The following is a 12,683-nucleotide window of genomic DNA, read 5'->3' as shown; positions in this document are numbered from 1 at the left end:
TATTCCTTCTAGAGTTACTGGTAGTAAAGTTAGAAGTGAACTTCCTAACAATACTTTCCCTACTGTCAGGAAAAAGGGGCGGGGGAGGAGGGGGCAACAAGTTCTCAGGGCAGACACAAGGGCACTGTCCAATGACCTGGTCAAGGTGCTCACAGTTCACCGGGTGACCTTCAAGTCCCATTTTTAATTCCGCAGTGTCTCAGGTGGGCTTCAACACTTCCTGCTATCTGGTTCAGAAGATGCTAACATTGGGATTTACATGACAATGCTCTCAGACCAAAAAAAAAAAAAGGAAAGATCATTGCTAGTGTTATCTCACCCCTATAAGCTGAATTACTTACGCATTAGGCTGTAAATGTGCTTTTCTGCAACATGTTCCGTAAACAGCTTTATAAGGTCATCTTTTAAGTCTCTGTTAAGCTTGGTTTCGATGTAAAACTTATTCTGAAAAATAAAATAAAATCTTTTTTGTGTATTAATTGGGGAAATGATTAGTCTAATGAACTGGAACACTAAATGTTTTAGAAAACAATGCATAAAGGCATCAATTAAAACAGAAAAACTCAACATCCAACAACAAAAGCCATGCAACTATTAGTTACTTGTCTTTCTGGTACAGGATTGAAAGCATAAAAAAAATGTTTTGAACCATACATCTCCAAAAGAACACTGGGAGATATCCAACATTAACTACGACAGGGATGTATAAACATTGTAGAACCACACTGTGTGGAACACCCTTTAAAAATATATCACCAAAAGACAACATGGAGAAACACTAAAGAAAAGTACCCCATTTATCAATGATCTGGGTTGAAAACAGGCTGTGGACATGCACTGGTTGACTCCCCAGGACACACTCAATTTCACTGATTAAGTCATTCAGCTTCTGGCATTCCCTGGGGACCACCTTTGGTTCAGAGGTAGACACTCAGGCAGCCCAAGCAGACTTAGAGAAATTGTGACGTGAGGGAAAAATCTCTTGCAGTCATCTTATAACCATGAGGGGAATGTCAAGCCTCTGAGCCCAAGCCTGCAAGTATACATCCAGATGGCCTGAGCAACTGAAGAATCACAAAAGAAGTGAAAATGGCCAGTTTCTGCCTTAACTGAGGACATTATCTTGTGAAATTCCTTCTCCCGGACAATGAGTCTCAGAAGCTCCCCGCGGAGCTCCTGGTTGAGCACCTTGTGACCCCTGCCCCTGCCCGCCACAGAACAACCCCTTTGACTGTAATTTTTCACTACCTACGCAAATCCTATAAAACTGCCCCACCTCAATTCCCTTCGCTGACTCTTTTCGGACTCAGCCCACCTGCACCCGGGTGATTAAAAAGCTTTATTGCTCACACAAAAGCCTGTTGGTGGTCTCTTCACAAAGACGCCCCCGACAGGGAACAGGATAAAACAGATGTTACGGACAGCAGAGAGACCAAAAATCAAGTCCTTAGTAATACTACTGAACCACGGATTCAACCAACCCTGGACAGAGCCTTATTTCTGGAGTTTTATTATAAGAGATAATACTCTTCATTATTTACTTAAATCACTTTGAATCATGTTTTCTGTTTCTTGCAGCTGAAACCCTGACTAGAATTACTGGCAAGTCAAAAAAAGGTTTTTTTTGTTTTGTTTTGTTTTTTGAGACGGAGTTTTGTTCTTGTTGCCCAGGCTGGAGTGCAATGGTGCGATCTCCGCTCACTGCAACCTCTGCTTCCCGGGTTCAAGTGATTCTCCTGTTTCAGCCTCCCGAGTAGCTTGGATTATAGGCGTATGCCACCACACCCAGCTAATTTTTGTATTTTTAGTAGAGATGGGGTTTCATCATATTGGTCAGGCTGGTCTCAAACTCCTGACCTCAGGTGATCCACCAGCCTCTGCCTCCCTAAGTGCTGGGATTACAGGTGTGAGCCACCACGCCCGGCAAAAAAAGTTTTTCGTATTTATGTGTTAATGCAGAAGAGTAGAAAACACATAGAGGAATGTTAAGTTGCTCACTGATTCTCTCTTAATTTAATTAAAAAAATTTTTTTTGGAGATAGGGTTTCACTCAATTGCCCAGGCTGGTCTCAAACACCTGGCCTCCCACTTCAGCCACCTGAGTAGCTGGGATCACAGATGTGAGCCACTATGCCCAGCCACTGAATTCTTAACACACGTTTTTTTTTCTCTCTTTAAAAAATATATAAAAATAAGATGCACATGGTTAAAAAATAGAAAGCATGCAAAAGAGTATGCAACAGAAAGAAGTCTCTCAATGCAGACCTTCTGACCCACTCCCAAAAGGTCCCATTCTACACTGGGAAAACTTCTGTATATTCTTTCTAGGACGTTCCTTGCATATACATGGATATGCTTTTTTCCCCCTAAAAAAAAAAAATACTAGTGTGAAAATATTAAACACAGCATTGTACCTTGCTTTTTCATTTAATGTTGCATCTTGGAAGATTTTTCTCTAAAAAAACAGAGTTGTGTTACTTTTAATTGCATATTTTTCTGTGTCTTCCATAAATTATTTAAATAATAGTCCCTACTGATAATATGAATGTTCCTCAATGTTCTATTTTTAAAACCTGCATAATTCTTATATATATTTGTATGTATTTATTTGTATAATAAATTCCTAGAGGTACAATTCTTGAGTCAGATTTTTGCATAGTAAACTCTTAACAACAATGCTAAATAGTCTTCCAAAAAGGCTTTACCAATTTACATTTCCACCAAAAGTGTGAGGAGCTTGTTTCTTTATAGATTCACCAGAACTGAATATTGATCAAACCTTTCCAATTTCACTAAGTTTGCGAAAAAAAAGTTATTTTATTTCTTAAATTGTGATATTGGGTATATTTTCATGTTTATAATCCTTTTTTCTATGAACTGTCTGTTCATATGCTTTGTCCATTTTTCAACAGAAATTTAGGGTTATCTTTTTCCAATTCATGAAAGCTGATTATTAAGGAAAGCAAATTTTTGTCTTATATTTTTCCAATTTTGCATTTTTTCCCACTTACTTTTGGCTTACGATATTTTACTATACAAAGGTTTCCAAATTTTGTATTGTCATAGTCTAATATTTTCTTTCATGACTTCTAGATTTGGGTCCTTTTTTCATTCTAACACTATGCATGATTTCTTCGATAATAGTTCTCTAACATTTCATTTTTAAAAGTTTATTCCATTTAGAATTTTTTATAAAGAATAAGGTAGGCTGAGCGCAGTGGCTCACGCCTGTAATCCCAGCACTTTGGGAGGCCGAAGCAGGCGAATCACAAGGTCAGGAGATCAAGATCATCCTGGCTAACATGGCGAAACCCTGTCTCTACTAAAAATACAAAAAATTAGCCGGGTGTGGTGGCAGGTGCCTGTAGTCCCAGCTACTTGGGAGGCTGAGACAGGAGAATGGCGTGAACCTGGGAGGCGGGGCTTGCAGTGAGCCGAGATTGGGCCACTGCATTCCAGCCTGGGCAACAGAGCAAGACTCCATCTCAAAAAAATAAAAAATAAAAAAATAAGGTAGTGGCTAGGTGGTCATGCCTATTTAGGTTCATGCCTGTAATTCCAGCACTTTGGGAGGCCAAGGTGGATGGATGTTAGAGACCAGCCTGGATAACATACCAAGATCCCACCTCTACAGGAAAAAAAAAAAAAAATTCCTAACATTAGGTATGGAAAAATCTACTCCTTCCTTACTGATCTGAAATGTCACCTTTCTACTAAACTTCTACATTTACTTCAGCTTATTTCTGGGCTCTGTTCCCTTGATCTGTCTATCCCTGCCACCAATGACAATCAATATTAATTACCATAGCCTTCTCATTCATTTTAGTATCAGGTAGTGATAGAGACAGGAGGCAGTCAAATGCCTAGGCAGACAGGGGTGGTTCTCCGGTGAAAGCCCACCTCCAGGCCCAAGACAGTTTAAAGCCTGAAAGCGGGACTGAGAACTTGTCTTCCTGTTTGGCATACTTCCCTCTGATTGACCCCCACCCTTCACCTATTTTACATATATCTACCCTTTCCTAATTGGTTTCCTACACTGTTGTGCCCACCTTGGAGTGGTGTCCTTGCTTTAACCTTTTTTGCATATTCACAAACCAATCAGCATGCACTCCCCATTCTGAGTCCATAAAAGGCCTCAGACCCAGCCACAAGGCGGAGGTGGGGAGACCACCCCCACAACCCCTCTCCGCTGAAAGCTGTTTCATTGCTCAATAAAATTCTTCTCCACCCTCCTCACCCTCCAATGTTCAGCACATCCTCATTCTTCTTGGGTGCGGTACAAGAGCTTGGGAACCGCCAAATGCGGGTACAAACTGTAACACAGGCGAGCTGGGGCACATAAGCGTGGCCAAGCGAGGCCCGGGTGGGGCATTGCCAGCCAGGGGTCCCCAGCTTGCAAAGTGACCAAAAAGAAAAAATCCTACATCAATAGGGCCTCATACATGAATTCTGATAGTTGAAATTCAGAGTAGGTCTGAAGTTCATTCTTATTTATCTAAGTTTTACTGGTTATTATTTTTTTCTACATAAATTTTATCAGAAGAGATTAAGTTAGCTGTCTTCCACATTTCATTTCTAAGTATTTTCCCCTTTTTAAATTAATAAAAATTTCAAGCTATTTTCACAACTGAAATTTTTAAATCAAAATTTAGAGCAAAAGTTGATTTGGCAGTATACCTTAAAGTCTTTGAAATAAATTAGCCATCTCTTTGAGACTCTGTAGTTTATATTCAAGAATAAAAAATAATATAACTGTTTAACTCCCAAAATAAATTTTTCTGCATTTATAGTGCTTTTCTCTCCTAGTATATTGTCCTATTGACATTTAAGACCTGAATGCACAGCATTTTAATGTACCCTTTCTACTCTTTGTAAGTAACTAGAAACCATTAAAAAGAAATAGTATGAAAACTTCAGAAGTACTTAGAAACTCAAGTTAGTCCACCTCTTTTCAACTTTGTCTCAGGTACAGTAATGTTAAATTCCAAAATTGTAAGCAAAAATAAATGTCTTTATTTGACCTCTGTAACTTTCAACAAGACCTTAGTTACAATTTATTTTCTAGTTTAATGACAATTTCTTGATATTCATATAGACAGACTTCTAACAAAGACACTAATTTTGACAAATGTTTTTAAAAATTTGTTTCTGTGATATCAAAAGAAACTTTGCTTATTATGGCACTAGTAGGTTAACATTTCAAACTATTTTCTTTAATATACTTTTCCAACAAAGCAATACCAAAGTTCAAAGAATTTCAATCTTCTGGACAATAAAAACAATTTACATAACAAATTCTCAAAAGTAACTACAAAGCAAATTCAAGCTCTTAATGTATAAGAAAAGCTGTAGTTAAGCTTTACAATCTAAGATCCCTTATTTGAATTCTGCCAGCTGAAAGAGTAAGTCTGAAGTTCATTTATTCTTAATTGGCACAGACCTCTTAAACCCCAGGATCCTACCATAAAGTTTAAGAAAGCAACAATGGCAATACAGAAAAGCGTGAATCACCTTTCTGCCTTATCTATTTTTGTTTTAATAAACTAGCTATTTACCTTTTGATTCAAAATTATGATAAATTAGACTTTTGTTTTTATTACTAATGCACCTAGCCAACATGCTTAACTGGTAAATGCCATTAAAATGGCAGACATGCAAGTCAAGAAACCTATTCACCCACCCTTAACTCCTTTATCCACATATAGGCCCTGTCTTTCAGCTCTGCTTCCATACCTGGTCTCTGCTGAAAACTTTAAAACAGCAAGAATAAGGAGTCTGCTTGCACGGAAATAAAATGTTTGCTCTATCAGTACAGGACATTTAGTTAACACACACTCCTGATCAATAGCCCATGATAGGATTTCACCAAAATGATACAATGTAGCTACCTCCCAGGCTTACACTCTTCCCAATAAGTTAATTCTACTATCCTAGATGCACTTATTCCTAATGTCATCAACAATATTTTTCCTTAGTTTCATGATTCATAAAGGAGTTTTGGCACTTAAACCAAAAGAAAAGGCTTTTTATACATTTCTTTCTTGGTAAAAGGCAAAAACCAGTTTCTCTGGCATTACGTTGACTAGAAAACTCATACTATTAAAATTGTCAGTAACCAATAAATAAGTGTAAATGAAAACCATGAAGTACTACATGGTCCTTTGGAAAGTGCCTTCTAAATTAGAGATAGGGGTAGTTTTGTTTTTGTTAAGTGCATTTTATGGAGAATAAGTAACATTCTTAAGATTGCTATTCACATACAGCAATCTACATGCTACAAAAGGTAGGATCAACCTGAACATCTCATTCACTAGGCTAATAAGGAAGAACAGGGATCATGGTTTCTAAGGGCTCCTCCATTCAACAGGAGCACTAACATTAAGATTCTATGACTCTCGATATTTAAAACAGGGAGGAAGCTGATCAACAAAGTCACAGTCTACAGATTATACTCATAGCATAACTCTCCAAATAAAACAGATCATCAGAATGGCAGCAATGTTTTACTGTTCTATTTTTTATGGAATGATTTACTTGGCATTTTACTTTCTGAGGACAAGAAATCTTATATATCTTTATATTTCTAGAACCAAACACAGTGCGTTCCACATAGCAGAAATAAAATAAGTACTCATGTGGGTGATTGCTAATCTTAATGCCTACTTGTCTATTCAGCAATTGTTACGGAATTTCAAAGCAGAAAAAAGGGGAAATAGTTAAAGTTCTTCTATGTCAACAATTATCACACATCACTGAAATAACTTAATTTCCATTTCTAACACAAATGTAGTAAAAGAAAAACAGAACATGCTTAACTCTCTGCATCTATTTGTGCTCTGAACAATACACCTAGGTATCTGGGAAGGAGGAAGGAGCTCTAACTTACCATATATATGAAAAGAGGCACAATGCTCTGCAATGCTCCCATATATTGTCCAAGAGCTATATTAAATCTTTCAATATAGAGATCTGGAGGGCTGGCCTGTGAGAAAGAACAGAAGTGTGATCAATCTGGGAAACCAGGGAAAGACCTTCCACCACAATTTGAAACACAAATAGAAGGAATTCAAAATTCATACTGAGATTCACAATAAAAAAAAAAAAAAAGAAGACATGTACACTCCGAAGGTAAGACTTCTACCTTTGTTCCAAAATCTGCCATGTAAAACTGAGCTTTAGCCATCTTTAAAAGCTATGTAACCTCAACACGTTAATTAAAAGGCTTCTTCTTTTACTGCATAAAAAGGTGCACTCAGGCTGGGCGTGGTAGCTCATACCTGTAATCCCAGCATTTTGGGAGGCCAAGGTGTGTGGATCACTTGAGGTCAGGAGTTCAAGACCAGCCTGGTCAACATGGTAAAACCCCATCTGTACTAAAAATACAAAAACTAGCCAGGTAGGGGTGGCAGGTGCCTGTAATCCTAGCCACTTGGGAGGCTCAGGCAGGAGAATCACTTGAACCTGGAGGCAGAGGTTGCAGTGAGCCGAGATCACACCACTGCACTCCAGCCTGGGTGATAGAGTGAAACTTTGTCTCAAAAAAAAAAAAAAAAAGATACACTCAACGATAAATGATTTTTAAAAACTATTACTGAATTCCATGGATATTTTATATAGAACCAAACTATATTTGAACCTGGAATGAGTTGGGAGGATATTCAACTAAGTGGTACAGGCTTAATGTACTATTAGAATGGCTAATGAAATTTATAATTACCTTAAGCACAGAAATATTCTGATTTCTATGCTAACTTGGTTGTAAACCACTTCTGTAGCTAATTATAAATATTAGTTAGAAAGCATGGACACAAATGACTCATATACACCTTCAGCTCTGTAGAGTAGTAAAATACAATACATTCCTCTATTAACTCACTTTTACAAAATACCAAATCATAAAACCATCAAAAGAGAACACTTCCAACTTTTTTATATAGACCGAATAGAATATAGACTATGTTCCTCAAAAATTCCTACGTTGAAGCCCTAAACCCCTAGTACTGCCATACTAGGAATAAGGAAGTAATTAAGGCTACATGAAGTCACGATGGTAGAGCCCTGATCCTATAGGATTAGTGTCCCTAGATGAAGAAACACCAGAACGCTCAGGTTCTCGCTCCTCCCACAGGGCTCAGAAAAAAGGCCATGTGAGGACTGCAGTGAGGAGGCAGCCATTTACAAGCCAGGAAGAGGGCCCTCACCCGGAACCGAACAGGAAGCACCTTTGTCTTGGACTTCCTAGCCTCCGGAACCATGAGAAACAAATTTCTTTGTTTAAGCCACCCAGTCTATAGTACAGTTGACCCTTGAAAAACCGGAGAGTTAGGGGAGCCAACACCCAAAACACAGTAAAAAAATCTGTGTATAACTTTTCACGTCCCCCCAAATTTAACTACCAATATTGCCTACTGTTGACCAGAAGTCTCACTGATAACATAAACCATCAATTAAGACATATTTTGTATATTATATGTATCATTTATACTGTATTCTTACAATAAAGTAAGCTGGAGAATAAACATTAACAAAATCATCAAGAAGAAAAAATATATCTATTCATTAAGTGGAAGTACATCATCATAAAGATTTTCACCCTTATCTCCAACAGTGGGAAAAGGGTTGGCCTGGCTGTGTCAGGGGTGGGAGAAAATCCGTGGATAAGTGGACCTACGCAGGTCAAACCCGTGTTGTTCAAGGGTCAACTGTATTTTGTTGTGGCAGCCCAGTCGAAGACACTGTGTTTACAGAAGTGCATCCATGCATGATTTCATTCTATTCTCTAAAGCTAAATTAATTAGGTCCCATTTTAACACTAAAGAAACACCTAAATGGCCAGTAATTTGTCTAAGATTAGACCGTTAGCCAAATGATAGATCCAGGTCTTCCAACTAAGAATTCATTTCTGGGTCAGAGTGTTGGGGGATGAGCATGGTACAAAACACAATGCAAACAAAACTGATTCTACGTAAGAACTAACTTGTGGCAGCCCCACAGCTTATCAACCACATCTTACACATAAAGTCTTGCTTTCAAATAAGGATATTAAGAAATGCACATGGAAGGATTCCTAAATATTAAATTTTTAAACATGAAATTATAAGACCACTTCAGCTAAGCTGTTTCAGAAATGTCCAAATATTTTGATACTATTTTCAAATAAGATTCAACTCATATTTCAGTTCTACTTAGAAACTTATATATGTGTAAAGAATTGTCTTTACTTCTTCTAATTCATCTTCCATTACTGAGTACTTACAGGTTTGGTAAACGCTAGGTGCTTTTATTCACATTTCTTTTTTTTAAAATTATTATTATTTTTTGTACATTTTGAGACAGGTCTTGCTCTGTCTTCCAGGCTGGAGTGCAGTACCATGATTACAGCTCACTGCGGCCTCCACCTCCCAGGCTCAATTGATCAATCCTCCCAACTCAGCCACCTCCCAACTAGCTGGGACTACAGGTATGCAGCACTGGGCCTGCCTAATTTGTTTGGGTTTTTTTTTTTTTTTTTTGGTAGAGATGGGGTCTTGCTATATTGCCCAGACTGGTCTTAAATTCCTGGGCTCGAGTGACCCTCCTGCCTCAGCCTCCCAAAGGGCTGGGATTACAGGTGTGAGCCACCACACTCAGCCCATTTCTTTTTCTTAGTCCTTCTAACTGCCTATAAATTGAATGTTATTTCCATTTTACAGATGAGGTGATTTGGGCTCAGAAATAGTCACCTGTCTACAATTCCACAGTGAATAAACCCAAGACCTACAACTCAAACCATGATCAATGCAAGGCCTTCTACATCTACTTAAATTCTCTTTTGGCACTCTGAAACCTTTTTACAAACTTCTCAATGTAGGGCACAACTGTCTACTTCTGGTTGCACAGCAAAGAACAGGACTGACAATGGGAATACTAGCACTCCCCAAAAGACATAAGGCCTCCCTGACTGTTCTTTCTACCTGACCATCTCTCTCTGCACCCACTAAGCTGGCTAACTTCTAGTCATTCCTTCAAAAATATCTGAACTACATGGCCCTTGAGTGGGGCCCCACTGCACTCACTTCCCTCACTGGGTAGTCTCTGCCACTAACTTCAAGCCCCTGGAGGGCAATATTTGTGTCTTATCTGTGTATCTCCGGTGCTGACCACAGTGCCTGGAACATAGTAGATAAAGAATGCATTGTTTTGCAAGGAAAGGGTCTTGTTTAAATCTAAACTTTGACTCTAAATCTAATTTAGCATTATTTAAATCTAAATTCCTACTTAACAAGGCTGTATGACATTAAGAAATTCATTTTGCCCTCTAAATTTCAATTTCCATATATCCAAAATAGGAAAAATACTAGCTGTGGTACTTCTAAGATATGAAGGAAATCAAAGAAAATTGTGTTTTGAAAATGTCAAGTATTACACATGTATATGCAACTAGTAAGTAAACTCCTTTCTGAATTAACTATCCATTTGTCTAATGCTTCAAAAACAATCCAACAACATTTTTGTTTTTGAGATGGAGTCTTGCTCTGTCACCCAGGCTGGAGTGCAATGGCATCATCTTGGCTCACTGCAACCTCCGTATCCCAGGTTCAAGGGATTGCTCTGTCTCAGCCTCCTGAGTAGCTGGGATCACAGGTGTGGGCAACCACACCCAGCTAATTTTTGTATTTGTAGGAGAGACAGGGTTTCACCATGTTGGCCAGGCTGGACTTGAACTCCTGACCTCAAGTGATCCACCCACTTCGGCATCCCGAAGTGCTGGGATTACAGCCGTGAGCCACCACACCTGGCCTGATAACATTTTTAAAAGCATTCTTTGTTAACTAAAGAACTTGAGGAAAATGGTTCCATGTTATAAGCAAACTTTTTTTGTTTGTTTTTTTTTTTTTGAGACGGAGTCTCGCTGTGTCGCCCAGGCTGGAGTACAGTGGCGCAATCTCGGCTCACTGCAAGCTCTGCCTCCCGGGTTCACGCCATTCTCCTGCCTCAGCCTCTCCGAGTAGCTGGGACTATAGGCGCCCGCCACCACGCCCAGCTAATTTTTTTGTATTTTTTTAGTAGAGACGGGGTTTCACCGTGGTCTCGATCTCCTGACCTCATGATCCGCCTGCCTCGGCCTCCCAAAGTGCTGGGATTACAAGCATGAGCCACCGCGCCCGGCCGCAAACTTTTAACTATAACTAATGAACAGAATCATATGTAACATCTTCCTCAAAACTGCTTTGAAGAACTCTAAAAATGTTATTTCGGCATTCAAAGAAAGAAATTTTAGAAGTATTATGTGAAAAAAAATCTTAAAAGCTGTTGCATTAAAATAATGTTCTCTTTTTACAAAAGATCACTTTATCCAAAAGTTAAAAGTATAAACATTGATCAAAAAGTACATTTACAGCAGACAGAATAAATAAAATTGAATTCCTTGTTCAAGAACCCCCAGTCTCAAAGACTATGAGTATTAAAAAGTACTTTCTGTACTGAATCAAATGTCAGCACACAGCTTTTTCTACAGAGTAAAAAAGTACATTTCATGTAGCCCTTATTCAAAACCTTTTAAATGACAGGACTATAAATTTTAACAGTCTTCTAAAATAAACCTAATCTCCTTCCTAAGAACCTAGAAATAAATGTCATTTTAAAAAAAACCTAATCAAATTGTTTCTCCTTAAAATTTAAGTTCAATACACTCTAGGCCCCATTGGGGAAACTGTTACCTATTTGATTTACCTTATTTCAACATGACAGTATTTGGCTTGGACATTCAAGTTTTTACCCCTAAACAAGCAAGCTTTGCTTTTTCCCCAAAGAAAACAAGAAAAAAACTGCCAGAAAAATAATAACCATTGTTACAGGATCTTTGGGGTGTTGTTTTTCTGGCCAGAAACCCCTGTGGCCGGTGGCGCCTTTACCTGAGTTTTGCTCAGGCCCACTGGGCTCATTTTGCCCACTCAACCTGGCAGGCTGCGCTCGGCTCACGCTACTGGCCTGGGTCCCACACCTGCCAAGGGCAAGTCAGGTGTGGAATGGCAAGGGGTGTGTGAGCGAGCATGTGGTCCCGCCACTGCGCACAGTCAGACATGCTGGTTGCTGCAGCAAGGCAGGCAGCTCCAGGTGCTGGCACAGGTGCCAGCTCTCTGAGAGGCTCTGGTCAGACCAGGCACACCACAAGCAGCTTCCACAGATGGCACTGGCAATTATGGTGGTGCCTGGAAGCTTGAAACTCCAAGAACCAAAGGGCCCCAAAGAGGGAGTCACAGCCCTGGCTCAGGGAGCTCCCAGGTCGGGGCTTCCTGAAGGGCCACAGCTCTTCTTTCCTTCTCTTCGCCCGCAATGTGGTGAGCAAGTGGCATGTCTCAGCCCTGTTTGTGTTACAACTCTTTTAGCCTCGCCATTCAGTGGGTCCTGAATTCTTGTCCTGCGACCAGAAGAAAAGGTACGCAGAAAAGTGGAGGAGCAAGACGAAGAGGAGCTTCATTGAGCAACAGAACAGCTCAGAGGAAACCTGAAAAGAGCAGCTCCTTTCCACAGCCAGGGTGTCCGGACGAGTGTTCAGCTCCTAGCAGAAAGGGTAGCTCCTCTCTGCAGCTGGTCGTCCCACTGTTTGCACAGCTCTCAGCAGAAAACTGGCCCTAAAGTGAGTGGCTCCTCTCTGCAGCTGGTCATCTCAACAACTGTTCAGCTCTGGGTAAGCCCAGGGC

At 39.6% G+C, this 12,683-nt stretch overlaps 1 protein-coding gene across 2 annotated transcripts in view; it reads right to left on the bottom strand.

The window, feature by feature from the left end:
- Positions 1-12,683, bottom strand: part of CACUL1 (CDK2 associated cullin domain 1) — a 78,882-nt gene that overhangs the window by 24,572 nt on the left and 41,627 nt on the right. For both annotated transcript variants that reach the window (XM_032176629.2, XM_058435968.1), the window contains exons 4-5: positions 6,887-6,982; positions 342-444 (exon numbers count right to left, since the gene is read on the bottom strand). In XM_032176629.2, coding sequence (XP_032032520.1) covers positions 342-444; positions 6,887-6,982 — 199 coding nt within the window. The remainder of the gene's footprint in view (positions 1-341; positions 445-6,886; positions 6,983-12,683) is intronic.

Source organism: Hylobates moloch, unplaced genomic scaffold (assembly GCF_009828535.3).
Source record: "Hylobates moloch isolate HMO894 unplaced genomic scaffold, HMol_V3 SCAFFOLD_3, whole genome shotgun sequence".
NCBI classification, from domain to species: domain Eukaryota; kingdom Metazoa; phylum Chordata; class Mammalia; order Primates; family Hylobatidae; genus Hylobates; species Hylobates moloch.
This window is presented reverse-complemented; position numbering and strand designations above follow the sequence as displayed.